This window comes from Ambystoma mexicanum, chromosome 1q, assembly GCF_040938575.1.
Source record: "Ambystoma mexicanum isolate Mex_15411 chromosome 1q, UKY_AmexF1_1, whole genome shotgun sequence".
Taxonomy (NCBI): Eukaryota; Metazoa; Chordata; class Amphibia; order Caudata; family Ambystomatidae; genus Ambystoma; species Ambystoma mexicanum.
In genome coordinates this window covers 1,119,674,753-1,119,699,554 of record NC_090922.1, presented here as the reverse complement: position 1 = coordinate 1,119,699,554, position 24,802 = coordinate 1,119,674,753, and the positions used below count along the sequence as shown (strand labels likewise).

The 24,802-nt window shown below is 46.9% G+C and overlaps 1 protein-coding gene across 1 annotated transcript in view; it reads left to right on the top strand.

Annotated features, from left to right (window-relative positions):
* STXBP3 (syntaxin binding protein 3) overlaps positions 1-24,802 on the top strand; it is a 639,289-nt gene that overhangs the window by 331,805 nt on the left and 282,682 nt on the right. Inside the window, exon 13 of the mRNA XM_069641861.1 lies at positions 17,509-17,589. Coding sequence (XP_069497962.1) covers positions 17,509-17,589 — 81 coding nt within the window. The remainder of the gene's footprint in view (positions 1-17,508; positions 17,590-24,802) is intronic.

Sequence of the window (24,802 nt, the reverse complement as noted above, 5' to 3'; positions counted from 1 at the left end):
AGGGAAATCGTCTTTTCTACCCATCGAGAAGACACCGGTGAAGACGATGCCGATCTCCCCTAAACTGTCCCCGCTGGCCGAGCAGAAGGGGGAGGGGGCTGTAGTCCTGCAGGGCTCGGACATCTCCGAGGAGGAGGAGGACGAGAAGGAGGAGGAGAAGGAGAAGGAGGAGGAGCTTACTGGCCTGAAGGCCATGCTGGACAAAAAGTTTGTTGAGGCCAGCTCTTATGGGAAGGACCCCGACAAAACGTATGTGGAGAGCAGCGAAGATACTGACGAGGAGCAGCAGGGCGATGAGCCAGAGGACGCCATGCCACTGCTCCCGTTGCAGCCACAGCAACTGCCACCACCACCAGCGGATGTCGGCCGACATCCTACAGGCACTGCACACCTTATGTTCAGAGATCCGGACAAGGATGCCCCTGTCACCAGTGGGAGATCCCAGGGCACCTGGGCTGTCTGGGGAACCCCCTGACAAGAGGAGAGTCCATACTCCACCTCCTTGCCACCCTTCACCACCATCTCCTCCACCGAGGGACGAGACGGAACCGGATACGGCAACGACATGCACGCCACCCACGAGATTGCCTCTTTCCACAACATGATCGCTAGGGCCTCGGAGATGTTTCAACTGACCCCCGAGGAGAAGGGAGGTTTCCTGTACCAGCGCCAGGAGGCCAAGAGGAAAACCGTACTGTCTATCCCTCTGTTGGACGACATTTGGGATGAGGGGATGTCCCTCATGAAGAACCCGTCCTCGGCCCCGGCGAGGAGACCAGCACGAGAAGAAATACAGGGTGACGGACTTCGGCGTCAACTTCCTCGTCCCCCCTGGACGGCGAGGGAAAGAAACTGGACGCCATGGGGCGAGGAGTGATATCGTCTGCTGCGATGACGATCAATGCGGCCAATGCCTTAGCCATCGTGGCCCATTATGACAGGGAGCTGTGGTTCAAGAATGCTCCCCTCCTGGACTTCCTGCCCAATGACAAGAGAGCGGAAGCGCTGGAGATCCTGCAAGAAGGAGAGGTGGCATCGGACCATGCCATCACGGTGGCCACGGACATCGCCCACACGGGATTGCGTCTGATGGGCAACAGCATTTGCCTTCGTTGGTAGGGTTGGTTGAAGACCACTAGCTTTCGCCAGAATGTACAGGCGAGAGTGTTAGACCTGTCTTTCGATGGGCACAACCTATTCGACAAGGCAGTGGATGAGTTGCTTCAGGCCATCAAGGCAGATACCGAGACGGCCAGAGCATTAGGCACGCTCCAGCAGTGACGGCCATTCTTTCGGACCTCCGGAGGAAAGTCTCAGGGATACTCCAAGGGTTTGGTCGGTGGCTTGTTGTCCTACCGTCAACCGCCCCGCTCTTCGGCCCAGGAAGCCTACAGGGGCTGCAGCAAGTACGGAGGAGGTTGTCGTCCTACCGTCAACCGCCCCGCTCTTCGACCCAGGAAGCCTACAGGGGCTGCAGCAAGTACGGAGGAGGTTGTCAACCAGGGTCCCCAAAGCGGCACCCCCACGGTGAAGCAGCATTGAACTGGCTGCGACATCGGACCCTCACCCACGCACCCCGGTGGGAGGCCGGCTGGCGAACTTTGTCAGCGTGCAGAAGTCCATCTCCACTGACCGTTGGGTGCTGGACGCCCTGGCCCACGGGCACACTCTGGAATTTCAACTGTAGTGTCCACGCATTCCACTGGTGGCCAGGAAGGAAAACCACATCCTTCAACTTCTGCTGGAAGTATGGGTCTTGTTGAAGAAGGGCGTGATAGAACTCGTCCCAAAAAGGCTCCAGGGCTCTGGCGTGTACTCCAGGTACTTCCTCGTCAGAAAGAAGATGGGCGGTTGGAGAACCATACTAGACCTATGCCGCCTCAATAAATACATCAGGTACCAGAAGTCTCGGATGGTCACCCCGTAGCACGTGCTGGGACAACTGGAAGGAGTTTTCCTATTGTTGCTGGACCTGGAGGATGCCTATTTCCACATCCCCATTCACAAGGGACACTGCAAGTTTCTGTGCTTCGTGGTCCAAGGGCAGCATTACCAATTCAAGGCCCTTCCCTTCGGATTGAAGTCAGCACCAACGGTCTTCACCAAGTGTCTAGCGCCAGTGGCGGCGCGGTTACGCCTGCAGGGGATTCGCGTCTACCCCTACCTAGACGATTGGCTCATCCGAGCGAAGTCAAGGGAGACCGCCGTCGAACACATGGCGGGGACGGCGGCTCACGGAACTGGGGTTCTCGATAAAGTTTGCAAAGTCCTGCTTGGTGCCATCGCAGGACACGCTGTTTCTGTGGTCCCGGCTCAACACAGTGTCGTGTCTGGCATCCCCGTCGGTGGAGAGAATCGCAGTCAATCCTGTGCAAGGTATAATGGCTGTTGACCCTGAGGACCGCAAGGGTGAGTTCCATCAAGTCCCTCCTCGGCATGATGTTGAGCATTTACCTTGTGCACCTGCGCAGGCTGCGGATGCGACCGCTGCAGGAGTTCCTCGACTTCCGTTGGATCCAGGTATCGGGAAGCTTCAAGGACAAGATCACCCTCGACGAGTTTCCATCAGGCGATTCGGTGGTGGGGTGTCCGCGTGCATCTGTCAGCGGGAGCAGGTTTCCAGACCCCTGCGCACCAGGAGACGGTCACGACGGATGCAGCCCTGGAGAGATGGGGGGCACACACCGGTCGTCTCCACGCAAGAGGCCTGTGGCTGCCGGAGGATAAGTCATTGCACATCAACGTTCTCGAGCTATGAGCTGTGTTTTGGGTCCTCAAATCTTTCCTTCCGTCCCTCAAGGGCAAGGTGGTGTGGATTTTCACAGACAACACCACCACAATGTTTTACATCCGGAAGCAGGGGGCACCAGATCCCCCGGCGCTCTCCAAAGAAGAGCAGGACCTATGGAGATGGGCCGTCACTCAGGAGATGTTCCTCGTCCCGTTTCATCTGGCAGGAGTGAAGAACACCATGGCCGACTCTCTCAGAAGGGAACTGATAAAAGGACTTTTCCGTTCGTTCCCGCCGGTGAAGGCTCTGGCCCCGGTGTGGGAGCTCAATGTGGTGCTAACTAGGCGCATGGGTCCCCCGTTTGAGCATATGCATTCGGCTCCACTGAAGTTTTTATCGTGGAAGACAGCTTTTCTTGTGGCCATCACACCGCTATGGCGAGCGGGAGAGATTCAGGCCCTAGCTTGTAAACCACCGTACTTGACATTCCACGAGACGAGGGTGGTGCTGCGGACGTACCCCTCTTTCATGCCCAAGCTGCCGTCGGACTTCCATCTCAACGAGCCCTTGGTGTTTCCCGTTTTCTTCCCGTCGCTGGCTGAGAGGACTTTGCACACGCTGGATGTGTCTAGAGCGCTGAAGTTCTACGTGGACCGCACAAAGTGTTTTCAGAGGACATCACAGCTGTTTGTGAACTTTGGCCCTCTCCAAGGCTTCCATTTCTGGGTGGCTCTCTGGCTGCATCACCCATTGTCACGTGTTGGCAGACTGACCTTTGCCTGGCCGTCCGAGAGCCCATTAGACCAGAGCGATCGCTGCAACTACGGCGTTCTTTTCTGGTGTGCCCCTGCTGGACATCTGCAGGGCTGCTACGTGGAGGTCGACGCACACCTTCACGAAATTCTACTGCATCGACCGGGATTCCAGGGAGGAGTTTAGAGTCGGCCAAGCAGTGGTGCGCAACCTGAGCCTGGTGAGGAGGTAAGAGATGCTTAATGTTGAGATGTTGAGCCTTGCCACCTCCCGTGGTTGTGCATGTGTGTACTGCTATGTATTCTTTATTCATGAGCATGTGAATCCATGCCAGACCCCATGCTGGAGAAGGAACAAGTTACTTACCTGTAACTGTTGTTTTCCAGCATGGGTCTGGCATGGATTCACATACGAACCCTCCCTCCTAACCCTCTGCGGCTCTTCTCTTGGTCCTACTGCCACTTTACGTGCTACCAAATCTGAAGATGGCTGCCAGAGGAGGGCCTTAGGTAGAGTGCATTCATTGGCTGGGGGCAGGATGACCCAGAGACCAGTGATTTGTTGTTAGGAGAAAGACCGTTCAGAAGTGAAACTGATTTTTTTCTTTACCGAGGATTCCCAGCCTGACGGGGAATATTAATGAGCATGTGAATCCATGCCAGACCCATGCTGGAGAATAGTTACAGATAAGTAACTTGTTCCTTACCCAGGGTAGGGGGATACTTTGTATCCTATTTACACTTTTCTTGTGAGACAAGCACATCCCCCCAACCCCCCTCTTATGTGGAGTGTTGAGGGGACACTTTTTAGGTCTTTTTCACCCCTTCTGTAACCTTTTTCCCAACAAAGAAAGTGTACTAACTTGGCGGAGTTCGGGCAGAGTTCAGTCTGCGGCAGACCCTGGTGGAGTGTGGAGTGAGGAGCTGCAGCGACGTGTCTCTCTCAACTGTTTGCTTCTTCCAAGTGTGTGGCTGACGGTGTTGTACACCTTTAATAAATCAAGCCCCACCGACTTTAAAAACCTGCCTCGAGCGCGGAGCGCGCGCGGAGCTCGGGCAGAGTTCAGTCTGCGGCAGACCCTGGTGGAGTGTGGAGTGAGGAGCTGCAGCGACGTGTCTCTCTCAACTGTTTGCTTCTTCCGAGTGTGTGGCTGACGGTGTTGTACACCTTTAATAAATCAAGCCCCACCGACTTTAAAAACCTGCCTCGAGCGCGGAGCGCGCGCGGAGCTCGGGCAGAGTTCAGTCTGCGGCAGTCCGCGGCTGAACGGAGGCTGCTTGCTGCCCAGCGTTCATCGCCAACTCTGCTTAACTTTGCGTCAGCTGACTGCCGACCCAGGCCATCGTCTAGTCAAGGTAAGGAAAGTATTCTTTACCCCGTTTCGGATGGCCGAAAATGGGCCGTTGACCCGAGCTATGGCAAAGCAAACGACACATCCTAGAGACATTTCGGTAAATAAGATTCTTGCCGAGCAACCCAGAAAGTTTGGAGCTGGCACACTCACCCCTCAGGGAGGTGGGCCAGCCACTGAAGATAATATAGTTAATGAACCTCCTACACAAGGGTGCTCGCTCCCGACGTCGGCTTCATTGAGGGGATATGATTGGGGAAAACAGAGCGAGCCCTGTACAAATGCCCCCCCATTGCCTGCTGTAATAACTGAAATGGTCACACTACCAGGTCATTCTGTAGTGGATGATCTAGCAGTGCAATTCTTGAGCAATTCCCTGAACCCAACCCCGTCTAAATCACCATCATCAGTGGGGCATGGCATGGACGGTCTCTCCCAGACAGGGGTGGGGCGCGCGCAGGCTTTGGACTCAAATTCGCCTACATGTGAAGCCACCGTAACGATTGCGCAGAGCCCTGTGCCTGTGCATTTGCTACCACCCCTAACGAGAGAGGCAAGGCATGCTTGTAGGGGAAGGCCAGTGAGGAGCTTGTTGGAGGTGGACAGCTCTCCCCTCGCCTACAGTGCATCAAGAGAGATTGGGAACGAGAATATTCGTACTACAAATGGCGAGCGACCGCCAAAAATAGACTTAACAAGTGCTGCCGGAATCTTCTCTTTCGACGTCACCGATACCGAACTGCTGGAGTTTGAGACTCGGTCCTCGCAGAGCGGACTTGAAACATCTAAATCGAAGTCCCTAGGCCCAAGGCATGAAGTTGTACAAGCGGTGCCGGATTCACAAATTGGGGTAACAGAAACCGCAAACAATGGTGGGCAAGTGAGCGTGCATGTACAACAAAAAAATGTTGTTCTAGATGAGAACCTAATGCATGTAAGCTCTGAAGTCAAGATTAACAAAGGGAGTTCAATAAATATGCTACTGACTCCCTTGATGGCAGCGGGCGGGGCGACAATACCACTTTTGACAGCAGTGCGTGGTATTGATGTAATCAACAGTTCACCACAGCCTGGCTCCAATAATGCGCTGCATTTGTTCGATCTGGCTGGGAGAGAGGCGCGCTTAACTCAACGTCTGAAGGACGACTTCGAGCAAATTAAGGTTCGGCTGTCGAGTAACCCCAGACCAGTGCCAGTATCTAGTGTTACGTGTACATCTAACTCCTTGCCTGTAAATCAAGAAAAGTCCGGCACTGCCTATATACATACAACAGCCGGACCGGGAGAACATGAAATACCGGACAGCTCTTCCTGCGCCCCCTACCTCCCGATGTGTGGTCCATCACGGACCGGGGGCAGAGGCGGGCCCCTCATGCTGAACAAACCACAAAAGCACCTTCCGAGTACGGTTATGCACTGGTCTACCCCTAAAGAGATGGCGGCCTCGCTTGTCTTGCCAAAAAATTGGTAGATTGTGATGTTGCTGATATATGTGTAAACAAGGATACAAGCAAACATAACTTGATGAATGAATCGACGAAAGAGGCCGCGGCAGCCCTTAAATCGAATCTGTCTGCGGCAGCGGCCCTACAAATACATAATAATGTGATGGCTGCGACATCAGTTGCTCTCATTCCTTTTACCAAATTATACGAGAGCATAAATGACTCAGTGCAAGCAAATGGGGGTCGTCTGGACCATATCATGGAACGGCTAGTAAAGCAAGACCAAATCATCTCACTGCTCCAACTAAACCTGGAAAGTGAAAGATCTTCGTCTGTTTCCCTGCAAAAATTAGTGAATGATATGACAACAAATGAGATCAACGAAAAAAAAGAACTGATAACAGCTTTTTCGTCGTGCCTAAAGCAAATAACCCTGATGACGAACCAGATAGCCCAAAGAACAATCAACCTAGATGTACCATCGCAGGGGCTGGTTGGTCCAGTGGCTGATATTATAAATGAGCAGTCGAGGCCAACTTTAATAGTCAGCGCAGGCAATACAAATGCGAATGAGAATTGTGAACTTAATCTACCGGTAGTTGAAAAGTCGTCAAAAGGTTTGGCGTCGCCATTGGAATTTATTGATGCCCAACTGGCTGAGATTGCTGAAAAATGTCCAAATTCCTCCACAGAACCGGTGAAAGAAAAATTGACGATTGAGCAAGAAAAGGAAACTTTAACATCTTTGCCTCGTACAATCTCAGTAGCATCTTTTGGCATTTTCAGTGGCGCGGCAAAAAACCTAAATATGGCAAAGGAAATCATCACGAAAGAAAAAGCAAAACAACTGACAAAGGACCAGCCAAAAAAAAGGACTGAAAAGTTAAAGAATTGCGACTCTCGAAAAGGGGCTGGCAACGCAAAGAAATTTATACGTAATCTAACGACACCTGCCAAAGTGACCCCCTTCTTTAGACCTTCGAAAGAAAATTTGGCACAGCACATTAAAGGATCAAAAAGGGCTGTTGCGAAAGGGCCGGCAATTACATGTGATATGAATAACCCAAAAAAACGACAGACTTGATTCAGATGACCTGATAAACGTGGTGGAGAATACTTCTATTGACTTATGTAATTTATCTACATACTCTCACGATGATGAGTATGGAGCCCGTAAGATCGATACCTCGAATAATTCAATCAGTACGCTTGACTCAACTGAGTCAAATGAGCCCGAGGAAAGACGGCCGATAAATCCGTGGGCCATAAGTAAAAAGGTCTGTCTCAAACAAAAATCACCACTGAGCAAAATTAGTCACTCTTTAAAACCAGTGCCATCTACATCGAAGTGTAATGCTGGGCCATCCACCAAAGTGGCAACTTCTGGAGGGGCTACCTTGACTGATCATGACAGCAGTAAAACAACGATGGGGCTAAATCCAAAGTTAACAGCGGCTCAGCGACTAAAGGAGTCCTTGAAACATAATCACGAAATGCTAGATGCAGGCAAACAGTCCGATATCCGAATCGCAATCGTGAATATTTTGAAAGAGGATCGTGATGTGAACATGAACAGGAGAAATGTACTGTGCTTACTACACTCAGTGCCTGCATTAAGAACAATAACCTCCAATGATATTGCAATCATCGAATATATGTCGGAGGACTATGCAGACCAGGTGTATCTCCATATAAAATCTCATGCAGTAAGAAAAGTCATATTGGCAGCCAAAGTCGAATTATTGCAACTCGGATTCGACATTAGTGAGCATAAATCTGTCCCGCACACAGCTTGCAACCCTTTGTGTGAATCGGAAAACAGATTAGCACCTAATGAACAGAGAAAAAATAACATAAGAAACCAATTACGAACAGGAACATATGCAAAATCAATGACAAAGAGAAATATGTACGGTGGCCAGACTCATTAGCTGGGGGACGTGAAGGCCAAAGATGTTGTCTCCCTGGTTTCGTGGAATACGAGGGGATTCTCCCATCTACTTGAGGAATTTCCAATTGATCTAGAGAACAACTTCATAATCTGCCTACAAGAGACGTGGCTAAGGTCCGTGCCTGTTAAAGATGGTTATGTCACCCTGTTAAACTCTGCAGGCAAAAATGAGCATGGACGCCCCTTTTCGGGCCTTATAACCATGATTAAAATCGGGCTTGGATGGACAGTAATTAAAACTGCAAATCCTAACATCTTCATACAAAGTACCTTACTCCAGTGTAAACCAAGCAGCCCTGGACTACACCAATATATCTTACTATTAAATGTATATTGGAACCCAGTGATGATAACTCTGAAGAATTTCATAACTGCGGTAACCACAATCCTAGATAAAAATCTGCAAGTCAGAAGCAACATCATGATCATTATTGTTGGCGACATGAACCTAACTTGGTTCGATATAAAAGGTAACAACTTGATTACTAAGGGAGAAATAGAATCCCGACACCATGATAGACGTAAGCATTGGGACAACATCATGAAGACCTACGATTGCGTCATGGTAAATGGGCAAATTGATGGAGACATACCTCCAAATACTACTTGGCATAATATGGGTCACGCAAAGGTACTAGATTACATTTGGGTGTCTAAACACTCCTGGAATAAAATCAGAAAAATGAATGTGATCAAGACAACAAAAAGCGACCACGAAATATTGGTGATGGGCTTGTATATAAGCAACAATCCTGAATTGCAGACCTTCGGACAAGCTCTCGAAGTAAATAATGGAAAAAACAAGCTGCGACTATCTTCTCAACAAATAATTACGCTATCAAAGGTTATGGATAACGACAGGATCTCCACCTACAATAAAGTGGATTATGTGTTGTTTCTGCCTCAGCAAAATGGCGCACCATTATGGAAGAAAAACACCAATAAGCAGCATCTGCATGGCTGGAGTATGATGGTAAATGAAAAAAAAAAGACGCTTCAAAGTGAGATACGTAAGTTGAAATCACAAGGAGGCATAAAGAATATCGATATGATAAAAAAAAGAGGCAGGTTTACCGTAATTGGGTTAAAGCATACAGGTATCAGCGTGATCAGGAACGAGGTGAACAAATGCTAGGCCTGATGAAATCCAATAAATGTAGAGAAATATGGCACATACTAAATAGCTGCTCAAACAATCAAGCGACTAAGATGGCCAATGTGGTATCGGAAGCTGAGTGGAACCAACATTTTACAAAAGTATTTGCAGGTGAGACTGAATGCGAAGCAAAAAAAGACGAAGCATCGACAGGAAATTGGGACTGTATTGAGTCTGTCGATGACATACTCCTTGCAATCAATTCCCTGAATAATTCACGTGCGGCAGGCCCCGACGGCATATCGAATGTGATGCTTAAACAAAACAAATCTGAATGGGCGGATTTTATTGCAAAACTATTTACAAAGATAGCAACATCGAAGAAAATCCCTATAACCTGGACATCTGCCATTATCGTACCGATATTCAAGAAGGGCGATCGGGCAAATCCAGCAAATTATCGCCCTATCGCCCTGTTGGACACCATCGGCAAAGTGTTCGCTAACTTTCTACAAAAAAAAATAACAAAGTGGGCCATTTTAGCGAAAATTGTGGACTGCAGACAAACTGGGTTTACCAAGGGTGTTGGTACTGAGAACAACCTGATGCTGCTTAACATCCTAAAACTGACAGCTCTGGCGAGTAAAACGAAGTTGTTTATAGCTTTCATTGACCTTCACCAAGCTTTTGATTGCATAGATCGGAAATTGCTATGGGACAAACTAAAAAAATGGAATTGTCCACAGGATCTATTGCAGCCAATAATTGCTTTACACACTTCAACCACAATACAAATAAGGCTAAATGAAGCAGGACTCTTGTCGAACAAAATGAGGACACAAAGAGGTGTGAAGCAAGGGTGCCCAATAGCTGCATGTTTATTTAAGCTGTTTATCGCTGATATTCCGGCTGCTTTGTGTAATGTCCGATGTTTTCCCCCAAAGATAAATGGTTCTCACATAAACTGCATGATATATGCGGACGATATCGTGCTAGTTGATAACACGCAGATTGGCCTCCAGCGTCTTTTGCAAAAGATACAATCTTACATGAATCAAAATCACTTAAAAATAAACACATCAAAAACAAAAATCATGAAGCTTGGATCAAAAAGCGGCACAAGGTCAAGTTCCTTTAAGTGGAGACTTGGAAACATGACCCTAGAAGAAGTTACTGAAATGAGATATCTGGGAATCATGTTCAGTCCATCAATTTGTGAGCGGAACTGGGTCCAAGACGTTGAGTTCCGGATGACCACATTGGCAGTACAAGGAGCTCGGTTCCATTATCTCTTCGGCAAGTTCTCCCTCGCTCCGATCCGGCTATTCTACCTCCAAAAAGTGATTTCGTCAATCACTTATGGAGCAGAGGCTGGCTGGAACCTGGACCATTCAATTTGGGCAAAATTAGAAGGCCAGTTTTGGAAACGTGTTTTAAGACTACCAAAATGCGTTTCCATAAAGGTTATAAGGCAGGAGTTAGCACTTGACGACCTATATACAACTATTATCTGGAAAGCACTGGCACTAATGCGTAAGATGCTAATTACAAAGAAAGAACCACCGTACAAAATTCTGGCAGTGACAGAGGCAAAACACGTAGGGGGTGTTTTTGCGAAATGGTTGGAAAAAGCAAATAACATCATGTTGGCTGCCAATATAAGCAATGAAATGCTAATAAAGTGGCCACAATTAGCAAAAAAGAGACTAAAAGAATGGTCCTGGGCATGTAACATGGACAAATTAGAAGGGTTAACAACTGCCCCCAAACTTGGACCAACAGCAAATAAACTGAATAAACTCCCAGGATATCTCACTCAATTTCCATCAAGGCACCACCGGGATCGATTTCTCAGACTGCGGCTGAATGCACTAAGAACAAGAGATGTACTATTTATAAGAAAAGACGCAGAGACAAGCGATAATTTGTGTAGATTCTGCCGAAATGAAATGGAGACAGTAAGACATTTGATAACTGCCTGCCCTAAACTCCTTTCTTTAAGATCTCTACACCTTAGGAAGTTCGCACCACTAAATGAGAACATGGATGAGTGGTGGTTTTCGAATTTTGAGTGGAAGTTCTATTATCTTAACCTGTGCGGTGATCAATTTTATTGATGCCCTAAATGTTTGATAAGATATGTGGGCCAAGGGTCTGGCATAAGGATTGCATAAGGATATGTGTAAGGAACTGTGTGTTAGAACAAAAAGTTTATATTAAACTATGTTTAAGAAAAAAAAAAAAAAAAAACTAACTTGCTACAAGTTTTCTTCTGGAACTCTTGGCTTTCTACAGCTGTTGCCTTGCTTATTTTGCCCCCAATCTGACTGAGATTCTCATAAATAGATGAGGATGAACTACTAAAGCCTAAGGCCTCTGTGAATTTAATACAAGTCTTACCTGCTCTGTGTTGGTTTTGATTTATTAATTCTTTCCTGAAACAGTGATTTGTCAAGTGATTTTTCTTATCTTGAATTGCTTACATCTATTCTACATGTACAACATTTTTCTACTTACCAGTATTATCATTTTGTGATTGTTGGTTGATGAATACTTTTGCTAACCTGAATAAACTCTCTGCCTTACCTGCATTCCAACTTAAGGTTTATCATTGAGTTACAAATGCAAAAGTCCTACTCTATATTTATACAGGTTCCTCTTCCTTGAATTGAAAAGTGAACTGAACATTGCCTAGTGTGTATAATAAACCAGCAAAAATTGCACTCAATTGTTGAAAATCAACGATCCTCTAGGTTGCTGTTCCGATTTTGCTTATCGCACCCTGGAGTAAACTGCACTGAGAATGGGCGTGTGTGGCTGGCTGGCATACCACTGAGCAGAAGGGGGTCGGGGGGAGTTTGAGAGTTGGTGTGCTGCTGCATACTCATCCTGGCGTGGTGCGGTTCAGTGCGATGCAAATATCTTGGAAACTGTGCTTTCTAGGGCCTTTAAACGTGGTTATGGGACCTCTAGTTTTGTTCCTCTTATCCAGACTGGTCCTTCTATCACAACATTGATGTTTCGCTGATTTCAGACACCTGTCTAATGTGTGAAGGTGATGAAATCCAGGGAAAGCGGTGGGGTTTCCAAATGCCATGTAGCCAGTAATGTCTGGAGGGTCCTAACAGGTAACTAAACATAATTTGGGGCACGTTGGTGAAACGGTGTGGAATTGTATAAGGAACAATGCTTCGCCAAGCCTCAAAACTACGCATTTTGACTTTTATTAATATAGATAATACATATATAACAAAGTGTTTGTGTCTTCTTGACTGTGTGCTCAAAGGTGCGTGTACTCTACTACAGCTCGTCTCCCCCCTGGGCTAAGCCTGGCTGCTCAGCCATAGCTATCAAACCTTTTGGGTAGTTCAGGCCTATACTAAGAGTTGCAATCCTGTACACTAAAATGAGTGTTCTATAGTCCTATCATAGGTGGACTTTAGTAATGCTCCCCAACATGCAGTATTCAGAAATATTGTTATGGCAGTTGGGGTTCCCCTTCCCTTGGTAGAGTGATGCTTGGTTACTCTCCTAGAAGTATGGAGGAAAGGCACAGGATGTAGAAGTAAGGAAACTTGACTTGCCATAGTGGCTACTGCAGCCTTCAAAGTCGGCTTTCCTACATTCACCATGCCTCCATCCCACTAAAAATTTAGCTTACCCTCTTGGTGCGAAAGGGACTGAGGGAAAGTAGAGCGAGGGACGGTTTCAAGGGCATGAGTGCACATGATCCGCTCACCCCTCTCCCCTCTTTGTGAAAGTTTAAAGGGGACGCGTGTGCTTTGCTGGCAATGGCGCTGGTCCCCTCCCTGTATGGCGGAAAAACCTCTATGGAGGAAAAGGGGCTTCAAACTAAGAGTTCAGTATCCCTATGCTCAGCAACTTTTCCATTTTGATTGGCCACATTCCTTCTCTAAAACGTTACTTCTTCTCAGCTTTAATGTGCAACAGCCTCCCCTCATTCAAGATGGCACTTGCCTTGTATTCAATGTTCCCTTCTAGCGCATTGCTTGCTTTTCACGAGATCCATCTTCACGGTGTCCGCCATTGTTACTGACAAGACGGTGCTCATAATATGCAGGACATACAAACTTGTCAGAACTGGTTCAGGCTTTCTACTGACCCCAGTTCTAAGATACAGGAATTATGTTATGAAATATGTCCATGTATGTATATATATGTGTATATATATGTAGTGCAAACATGGGGGACGGGCAGCGAAGGAGCCTGGGGCAAAAGGGGGTAGAGGCGTGTCCAGAGTAGTGAGTGTACCCATAGTTATGGAGGAGTTTTATGGAAGTCAAGATTTCAAGGTAGTGGCGTCGCACCATCCAGGGGATAAAGTCAAAGGGGGGCGAGAAAATAGCTAAGTAGCGGACACAAAGCAGACGGGGGGCTTTCGTCGTGGGTCTTTGTAGATGGGGCCGGCTACCGCCGCTCGGTTGCTGTGATTTGCCTTTCAAGGCCAAGGCAACCAATGGGAGAGGGAGTGAGGCCATACAGAAAGGACCAGTTTCAGAGGGTGATTCCTGAAGAGCAGCCATCTTGGAATGGCAAGGAACATGGAGTAGGAGAAAAACTCCTCAAAACCTGGGTGATGGGCTTGAAGCAAGGCAGGAAAAAGCTATTGTAGTAATCCCCAAGCTGCTTTTGTGAAATTAAGAAATTCTGCTGCAAAAGTGAAGAAATTTGTGCCACGAGCGAAGTGCACACCGCAATGTAATGGCCTTAACCTTTAACATTGCACGCTCCTCGAGCTGGTGAAAATTAGGCAGGGGTGGTCTCCTGATGCAAACGAGGCATAGCTCCTTCCCAGGAGTTGCAGAAAGCAGGGAAAATGAATGAATGCACGAATGGGTAAAATGGATTCCACACGGTAGAAGTCCTAAGACTCTTAAGGCAGAACTCTAACATGCACACTGTCCGGCTTTGGATTACGCCTGACTGAGAGGAAAAATTGAGGAAAAAATCACAGAATCTAGAAAAAGGTGGAGGGGGATCCTCAGGCAAAATACTTCAAAAATGAATAAGGCCCTAACAGGCTAAATGAGCTTTACTTTGTTTGCGATAGACTTGCTGTTTTGCTTCTGTTTTAGACTCACTTAAACAGGGGTATGCAGTAGCTAGCTCAGGTCTTCATTGGATGTAAGGGCTTTTGTTTCTTGAATGTTGGAACTCTGTATGGATCTGAACATTGTGGGTGAACCCAGGGACAGTTTTCTAGAGAGGGGAATGAGGCTCTCATTCTAGATGAGGGTGCAGGGTGAAAAGGAGACCCCTACATATACACAATCGCTGTTAGGCAAGATTGTATGCAGTACCCTTTGGGAGACTACACCAAGCTAGTCTTCCTGGCAATGAGTAACCCAACCTTTGGTATAAGTCTGTACTACACAGGTTGGTAGTGTGGCTGAGCAGCCAGGCTTATCTCAAGAGGGGTCAAAGTGAAGTGTAGGGTTTTTACACAGAGATTCACAGTGACAAGTATCCAAATAAACACTTACACTCAAGGTTTCTTGATTAAACAATGGTTTATTAATTTAACAGTCAGGTGAACAAGCCTTCTTTAGAAGGGAGCACATATATTTAACATCACAATATACTTCAAAATACACACTCAGTTTCTGTAAATCAGTAGATACTCATTGGGGATGGCACACAGATACTTCCTATACTCTGGGGTAACTTAAATAACTAGGGCACTGTGGACATTGATATATCACTGGCACATTTAGACCAATACCGAGTTTGCTGTCAAAGAATAGGTTTTAGGGAATAGAAACAAAGGTTTACAAATATTCTCAAGCAGGTAAGTACTTTTTGAAACCCCAATGCAAAGTAAATTAACCCTTTCCTGGGGGAAAGGTAAAGCACCAAGTCAGTGGTAAGAAGAGTCTTTCAGGGAGCCAAGACAGCCAATGCCAGATAAGCAAAAAGTCTAGGTGAGCTGAGGCACTTCTTACAGGTAGTAAAATGTCTTGCACAATGTTTTAGAAGTCTTTGTAGAAAATGAAATCACTGCAGGGCCACGAGCTGGGAGGCTTGTGAGGGGCAAAGCTGCAAGCAACTCTGTAAAAGCAACCTAAAGTTTCAACTGAGAGCTAGCAAGACTACACAACAAGAGGTAAGCAACCCCTTAGTTTTACAGTACCTTTTGGTTTGAAGAAATTGGTTCCAGCTGGCTTCTGTTCCTGTGTAGGTCTGCAGATCCTGTTGTTCCTGGGCCTCAGTCGTGGGGACAAGAGGGAGGATGTCTGAGGACTCCTGCACTACGAACGGAAAGTCGGCGGCAGCAATGAGCAACTTCGGATCACCAGCACTTCGCAATTTCAGATTCTCTCGCAAATAGCACCACTGCGGTTCTCGGATACCACTACAGACTCTCTTTGCATCTGGGGTCCAGCACTCTGTTGAGGTGGCTCGGGCTTGGTCGGTCCTGCTTCATGGGAGTCCGGAAGGATCTTCCTGGAGCTCGGGTCCGAATTAGACACTCACTCGATTCTCGTGTTCCTCTCCCTGGGAATCGGTTCCTGCAGCAGCAGTGGAAGTACAGCCTGCTCCGAGAGAATTTCCAGATGAGCTTGTCTTGGGGTCGATTGGTCCCACCAACCCAAGGGGAGAAGTCGTACTTTGCAGGGCTTCCCTAGTTGAGGCGAATTCGAAGCTTCAGCACTGCAGCAGAGCTTCACTGGGCAAACCAACGGTCTAGGAGTTGCATTAGGTGTCTCTTCCAAGTTCTTCTTTGGATTCCTTCGTCCAGTGGTCCACTCTGCCTTCCGAGCAAAAAGCCTCACCTTTTATGCAGGTTTCTCCCATTCATTCACAGGCTAGCTGTCAATCCCACAGCAGGGAGGCTGTCCTCCAAGGACAGCAGCTGGCCAATCACATTTGGGTGCATTCGTGTAACCAAGGAGATTAAGCACAGGGCGTTTCAGGCACCTACCTCACTTCCTACCCAATCCCGCCAAAGACAAAATGAACAAAAGGACCAAACCTGGTTTGGCGCGCAGAGTAAATCTCAAGAAGGACCTTTCCAGCAAAAAATGGCAAAAAAAGATGTTTTGACAAAATGGGCACCCATGGGTGCTTTACTGCAGCTGTGATTGCAGCCCACGGTAGAAACACACAATGGTTGGAAAAAGTAAACTGCCACCAGCCATTAATTGTAGAAAGGGTAACATAAAAATGTTACATGAGAAACTAGATAAAAGGGGATACAAATTAACCACTCCTGCACCCTATTGTAAAATAGTGTGTGCTGGGTCTAGAAAGTTGCAAAATGGAAGCAAAGTAAATTTCACTTTACTGCTCTTGGAAACAGTAGTTTCACCAAGAGAAGGTATTTAAACCTTTGGGAAATCTAAGAGACTTCCCTGTGCCACTGCACTGAAGGTGCTATGTGTGACAATGTAAAGATGATGCCTATGGAGTTTGTCAGACTCCAAAGTCCCAAGAAACACAAAGCCCAAATCACAGAAAAATACATGAGTGGGGAAAAAGGTCTCACTCTCTCCAGGTGAGAAATTAAAAGTCCTAAAGTCCAGCAAAAAGAGCTGAGGGTCTCTAAGGTAGAAAGGAATTAGCACATTTCTGAGAATTCTCCCCATCAATCGCCGAAGCAGGATATGTCCGTGAGACGGCTGACACTTCTGAAAAATTAAGGTTGTTTGAATTGATGACCTAATCAATGTATGCATATTAAAATGAAGGAGGGTTTCATTCTGAAAGCTATATTTGACAGTATTGGAACCTGACCTAGCCGATAATTGTTGCTAATTGAAAGGATTATTAAGAAAGGGTCATGTTTGATCCCCAAGCATGTTCTACGTTTTTGTGAGTGATTTAGCATCAGTGATGCCTATATTTTTACTGGGATGTCAAGTGTTTACCCAATTTCCAAAGTAGAAGAATGTTCGGTCTTGGCGGAATTGCAATATGTATGTTCAAATTGGTTCCTGTGTAATGGGAAAGGAATTGAATGTTCGCGGCATTTAAATAACCAGAGGTTTAAGTGTGCAACTGCGAATATATCTGTGGGTGAGAAGTATTTATTTTTCACTTAATTATTGGGTATCCCCTGAACCAACAAATTAAGCAAAGAAGTGATATTATGTAGGCCATATAGATTCCAAGAAAACTACTGTTATTAATATGAACATGAATGTTCATTTTATTTTACAGCAAGTACTGCATTTAAACTTAGCTGAAGATTGTCTAAAGAAGTTTAATGGTGGCATAGACAAGCTCTGCAAAGCAGAACAGGTAAGAAACAGCGACACATGTATGTCTTAGTTTATGGCTGAAGCATATTACGTGATGTCATTCTCTTACCTAGTGAAAAAGGAAAAATACCATGCCTTGTTTCATAAATGAACCGGATTGTTAATTTAGTTTGTTTGGACTGGACATGCCACTGATTTGTGCAAGTGGACTGGACATGCCAATAATTTGTCCAAGAGTCAATGAACATTTTCAAAGGTTTATCCCAGACTGCATGTATGGCAATCTGAAGAGGTTCCTGATGTAGTCGCGATAGGGCTTCCAAGCTTCCCTTGACACTTCTATTGATAGGTTGGGGTTCTAGAAAATAAGACCTTGGTCTGTGAAGGGGAACAAGTCATACAAGAAGAAGGGTAACCGTTATCACTTTGAATAAATTGAACTTTTAATACATTACTGAACCTGAAAAATTGAAAAATAAAATTGAAAAACACAAATTGCTTAACATAGTTGGAGAAACACTTTTTATTGGGCATTTTGAAGGTGCTGCTGTTTTTTGAGCTTTTTAATACATGAAGCTGCCTTGCTATTTGGAAGGCACGAGTTTCCCACTATTGCCATCTTATTTGACTGATTTTTGGACCGTCCAAGAAGGTCGCCATGGTTTTCTTTGTTGTGTAGGCAGACTGGCTAAACTACCTCTCCCTGCGCAGCACTCCCATTGGTTGTTGAGTGTTTTCTTCTAAGACCCCTGTCTGCTCCCTGTCCTCTTCCAGAATGCTAATTGGAGTCCTCCCTGCTCCTTAACCACAATGATGCTCCCACCTCACTCCTCTAAGAAATCAGGACTGCCTTGACATTGTCCCCTCCAGAACTATGGGTTAGTTCCCTCCTTCTGGACTCAACCCTACCACCTTTGACTATCACTGTTCTTTCTGCTTATTACTCCCATGTTGTCATCCTGATGTGCAGTGCTTCTTAAAACCATTTGCTAACATCTGAATCCCTGATTGGAAAGTCAAATCTTGCTGTTTTTTATTTTTGCTGGAAAGTCAAATCTTGCTGTTTTTGCTAAATTCTCAGTATTTTGATTGTATACTGTTGCTTCTCTGTAACTTGCCAGCCCAGTGACCCCATCACTCTATTTTGCCCCACACCTACCTGCCTTACCCCCCCACCCTCAGTTTCTCCATCCTCTCCTTGCTTCCAACCCCATGGCGCTTTCTGTTTCTCATATCCTTTCCAACTGCTTTTCCATTAACTATCCTTCCCTTCTTACTAAGTCTGGTAGGAAGAAGTTAAAAAAGGATATCTTGGCCTCTAACCCTCGTCTGCCTATCACCATCCCCTACTCCAATACTTCCTCCAGACAGACCCTCACCGACATCCTCTTTGTCGTTCCTTCGCCAGATCTATGGACTCTTCATATGATCTCTGTGCTCTGTCCTATCTCCTCCCCCATTAATGGTGGAACTCGTTGGGAAGTTCTCATGGCTTCCTTCGACTCTAAAGTCATCATTAATGTCTACCTTAATGGCACCGTCATGGTCTAAGGCCCTCTTTGATAGGCGCTTCCCTCGCCTCCTCAATTTCCTCTCCTCTCCTGTTGTCCCCTCCTCTCACCCCTTGGCTACCTTGCCCTCTCCCTCCTCCTCCTCTGCCCCTCCTAGGGCTCTTTCTCCTCAGCAGGGCGTACCTCTGATCTGTACCCCTCCCCGGAAGGTCTTTAAGGCTGGCAACCTTCTTGATCTGGCCACTCTTACTGTGGCTACCATCTATCGGCCTCCTGGTCAAACCACCTAATTTCTCTGAGTGGGCAGACCTCTCCTCCTCCCTCCTGGCCTCTACCACTCAACTCCTCCTCCTCGGTGGCCTCAAAATCCATTTAGACTCTCCTTGTTCCTCCTCTGTACTCTTCTGTGACCTCTGTGACTCCTTCTCCCTGTCCATCATCTCCTCTGGCCCGACTCACTCTGCAGGGCACATACTTGATGTCTTGATCTCCTCTGACCTCCCCCTCTCCATCCCTCTGACCTCTCTGCTCTCCTCATCTCTTTCTCACCCTCCCCACCCACCCCCACATAGCCAAGCCTACCCCAACACTGCCACCTACCTTCTCGGACATCCAGCCCATGAAGCGTGTCTCAGTTGAGGCTTTTGCCGCCACCTTCTCGCCCCCTCCACCTCTGGCTGTCTCACATCCTGACACAGCCCTGTCTCTGCTCTACTCTTCAATTTCTGATCCTCTTGATGCTCTTGCGCCTGTCATGAGGATCCGTTTGAAGTCCAAAGCCAAGTGAAATTCCTGGTATGACTCTGACCTAGCCAGATTTAAACGTAAGTGTAGGGTGGCTGAGAGGAAATGGAGTGCTTCTTGTTCATCCTCTGACAGACTGGTCTGTCGCCTGCTCCAAAGGCAATACCGACTCTCTGTCCTCACCAAGAAGAGAGTCCACATTCAAGCTTTTGTCTCTGCGGCATCTAACAACTTGGCCAAACTTTTTAAAATCTGCAAGGAGCTGGCCAACCCTGCTGCAGTCTCTACCCCTCCTGTTGCCTCCCAGGCTCTTTGCAATGCCCTTGCCTCTCACTTTATCTAAAAAAAAAAAAAAAAAACAGGACATCCTGTCCACCCTCTCCACCTCTCCCCCTCCTCTACCCTCTGTCTGTGCTTGCTGACCCTCCTTCAGCCACCCCATCCCTTCTTCTCGTCCTTTCCTCTTTTCTCTCCTGATGAGGCAGCTAGACAAGCCTGATCTATGAAAGCCTCATCAAAACCGGTTCATCGCTGGTTTTTCAACCAATACCTGGCAACTCTTGCCCACTGCAATTTTCTGCTCAAATTTCCAGTGCTACGCTGGCGACACGCAACTCATTTTCAGGCTGCCCTCGGCCTCTCTCATCTCTGATTGCCTAACTGCCACTCAAGATTGGTGTGCCGCCAATGATCTTTGTCTGAATGCCAGCAAGACGGAGATCCTCCTCATCGGCACACCCCATCCTTTCCCCTCACTCTGAGACCAGCCTCTCTTGGCCCTCCTCCTATCCCCACCTGCGAGGCTAAGAACCTTGGGGTCATCTTTGACTCCACACTTTCCTTCTCCGCCCACATCTCTGATGTCTCTGAAGTCAAACTTCCTACTGCACTTCCTCAGAGGTATTCTGCCTTTCCTCTCCTTCCCAAGAAGCTCATGGTCTCACAAGCTCTGGTTCCCTCTAGGTTGGATTATTGTAACGGCCTCTTTCTAAATCTACCTGCCTCTACTCTCCGCCCTCTGCAACTAATCCAGAACAGGACTGCAAGACTTGTCCTTGGCCTCAAGCCCTGGGATCGTATGTCTCCATCTCTGAAATCTCTCCATTGGCTCCCAGTGGATTCAAAGATTACATTAAAAATCCGGAAGCACCTCAAAACCTTCCTCTTTGCTTCTGCCTTCGCTCCCCCTCTCCCCTGCTGATCTGTTCTCTCTTGGCGCTGTGCACCTGGGCACCCTCTGTCCTTTGGGCCCAGGTACCTGCTCACCCTGCCACCCTCCTGCACTGCTGCCTCTACCACCCCTTGCATTGGGGTCTTTATCTGTACCCATACAGTCCCTTTTTTCTTTGTGCACTTATCAGCCTTACCCTGTCTGCTGCCTTAAAACCAGCACTTGCCAATTGCTGGCTGCACTACCACTGTTTGTTGCCTTTATTATTTATTTATTATTTTTCTGTTTCTCCTTTGCTCCGCACTCTCCACTTCTTCCCCTTCCATGCACTTTTGCCCTCCCCCATGCACTTGCGTGTTCTCAATGTCACTGGGCCTAGTAAGATCTCTGTTTTGTTCTCCCCTGTTCCCCTCCCCTCCCCTCCCTTGCCTTGTCGCACTCTGAAACACTTGGGTATGAGCCCGATAGAAATAAAATAAAATATCAATATCAATGCCCACACAGAAGGATAGCTTATTTACATTCTACATCCTTGAAGGTAAATGGTCACAAATCGCTTGATTGAAGTGTTCATCTCGTAAATGTTGGTGTTCTATTTACAGATGGGGGGGGGGGGGGGGGGAAATCAGGAGGGTGTAGTACTTGCTGGGTATCGGTTTGGTCTGTATGCTGACCTGCGGTGGACACTGGATCACACTCATCCGCAATGCCAGATCCACTAACAACCCTCCTCAAAACACTGCACCTAGTGTCATACCCAAATTTGATTTTCAACAGTGTACTGAGAAAGAAGTGCTGGACATTATTTTAAATCTTCTGCTTACCACATGTACCGGTGACCCATGTCCTACAACCCTCCTCAAGGGTTCTCTTGACATTCTCACCCGATGGATCGCCAAACTGGTCAACACCTCCTTCAAGGAGGGTACTGTTCATGCGGTTCTAAAAAAGGCTTGCATTACCCCATTGTTGAAGAAGTCCACATTAGATCCAGCTGTGGCACAGAACCATCGGGCCATAACTAATGTTCCATTTTTGTTAAAGATCATCGATAGAGTGGCCTACTTGCAATTGCAAAGTTTTATAGAGGCGAATGAGATCCTGGCTTTGCGACAGTGTGGCTTTAGAGCGCAACATGGCACAAAAACAGTGCTGCTGGACATTAAGTCCAATATCTCGAACATTGTTAAAAAAAGGGACACCCAGTGCTTTTGATGCTGCTCGACCTCTCTGCAGCGTTTGATCTTATAGATCACTGCCTCCTCCGGGAGAGAATGTTCAGCATCGCTAACTGCTCAAAGAAAGCGGCCTCATGGATCGCCTCCCTCTTAGGTCCAAGGTCATCCGGGTTGCTATGGGTAAGGCTGAAGCCCTTCCCGTTAGTCATTCATGCAGAGTGCCACAGGGCTCCTGCCTGTCTCCTTCCCTCTTTAATATCTATATTAAACCATTAGGGATATACTGGATGCCCTGTGTGTCAACTACGCAGATGACACCCAGGTGCTCATTGAGCTGACCGGCTGCTATGAGGATGCTAGGACCATTGACCACCATCTATAGCAAAATCCAATCATAGATGGATCATAGTGCCCTTGCATTGAATAAAAATAAAACCGAGCTGCTATTCATTGCCTCGGCTGAAGTGCATCGACCTGAACTGTTCTCAGTTAACCTTTATGGGGATTCTGGTGAGTCATAAGGTCAAAACGCTGTGCGTTGATTTTGGCTCTGGAATGTCCATGAAACCCCATGTTTCTAACATCCACTCTTACTGTGCCTATGTTACTAGGTTCCTCCATGAGATTAGACCTTTCCTTACATTAAAAAACAGATCCCTCCTGCCCTTCTGTTCTTGTCAATTCTCGACTGGATTACTGTAATGGCCTGCTTGCTGGTACTGCTCAGGCTAACCTGACCCGTCTGCAATCCTCTCAAAATGGTGCCTTAAGGATTGGCCAGAACGGACCACGTATCCAACTTTCAGAGGGAACTCCATTGGTTGCCTGTAAAACAAAGAATTGGACACAAGATTCTTGCTTTGACCTTTAAATGTTTGAATTCTGCAGCCCCTAAATACCTTAGGGATAGGATTTCCCTCCAACACCCATCTAGAGTACTTTGCTCCAACAACACAAATGTCCAATACCAACCCCGGTTTAAACTGAAGAAATTCAGGGGGCATGTTTTGAAATCCAAGCCCCTCCTGGAGTGGAATGGTATTCCTGTTACTCTCAGATCATCAACTGTTCTCCCTACTGATTTCTCTGTTAATTTGTTTTGTTTATTTGTGCGCTGAGGCCTAGGGGCGTGTGGCGCTTTATACCATTTTAAAATAAATAAATGCAGTGTCTTCTAAACGACTTCATAGCTTGATGTGACTCAGTTCTTGCAGTTAGATTTCTCAGTCCCATGTGAGAAGGTGCAGATCTGGATCCAAGTTGGCCAGAGGACAGCCACTGTCTGAGCTCTTTGTGCAACCCTGGTAGAACTGTGAAACATTTTGCTGCCTTGAAGTTGGAAGGCATCAGATTCCTCAGGATTCCTAATCAAATTCTCAGGGATGTAGTGATTGTGCTTCTTTAGCTTCTTCTGGTCAGTGGGACCAGGCACTTGAGTTCCTGTAATATCTGGAACAGATTCTAGAGAAGTCTTCACAATGGAGGAGGCCACGGAGAAGGTGTATTGAAGAAGAGATACGATGCAGACTGTCTACTAAAGGTGAAGCATATGGCGCAAGGGTGGACATGGAACCGTTAAGGGGGGACACCTCTAAATGCCTACACTGTAGGAGGGTTGTATGGTTCAAGTCGACTCATGCAGCATGCCAGTAGATCCCCATGATTATACTCTCGCCTTGTTGCAAGCAGTGTAGTAAAGTGTTGTGCAAGGCTTCTTATGGGAACAAACCTCAAGGTTTGTTCCTTTCAGCCCACTTAATGAGCAGTATATTTATTTCATTTATAAAGCACACAAACAACCCGGAGGCATTGAGGCGCTGTTACAGGTACAAGTCAGGTAAGCATTGCTTGTCATGCAGTTCATGTGAGATACATCGGTAGTGAGAGTATAGGATCAAGTACCAAAACCACAGTATTATCATGCATGTGATTGCCAGCGTACAAATGCAGATACAGGTCTAGGGGATAGGTGGGAAGGGTTGCAGTAGGGGGAGGGGGGGAGTGTTCGAGTTATGGGAAAAGCTTACTTTAGTAGGGAAGACCCTAGTCTCTTTGAGGCTGTCAGGGATAATGCCTGTTCTGAAGCAGGCATTAATGAAGGCAGTCGGGAGCAGTGCAAAGCAGTCAGCGCAGTCCTTGATGTGTTTAGGGGGACATATATCACCTTTACACATAGAGGGTTTGAGGTTTTTGAGGGGGTTCATTACGTCTGATTCAGTGATGTCACTGAAAGTGAAGACGGGTTTGGTGGAGTTAGTTGTGGTGGGTGTTGAATTGGTTGTCTTAGGCGCAAGATGAGGTAGGGCTTTGCAGTGATCCTGGATTTTATTTTGGAGGAGATCGATTTTATTTAGCATGGCAGATTGAATACTAATGCACCACGCTTCATCTTGGACGATTTCGTGTGGTGTATTGGGTGGCGAGATGAGCTCGTTGAAGGTAGTGAAGATTTCCATAGAGTGCGATTTGGCATTGGAAATGCGTGTATTAAAAGCATTGGCTTTGACTTTAGTGATGGCTACTTTGTATTGGAGAGAGATTAGGTTAAAACTGTTTTTGGCAGTATCACTTGGATTAATTTGCCAGTTTTGTAGTGCCTCTCTTTTGCTGGAGCGCAGGGACTGTAGTTCCTCAGTGAACCAGGAATTG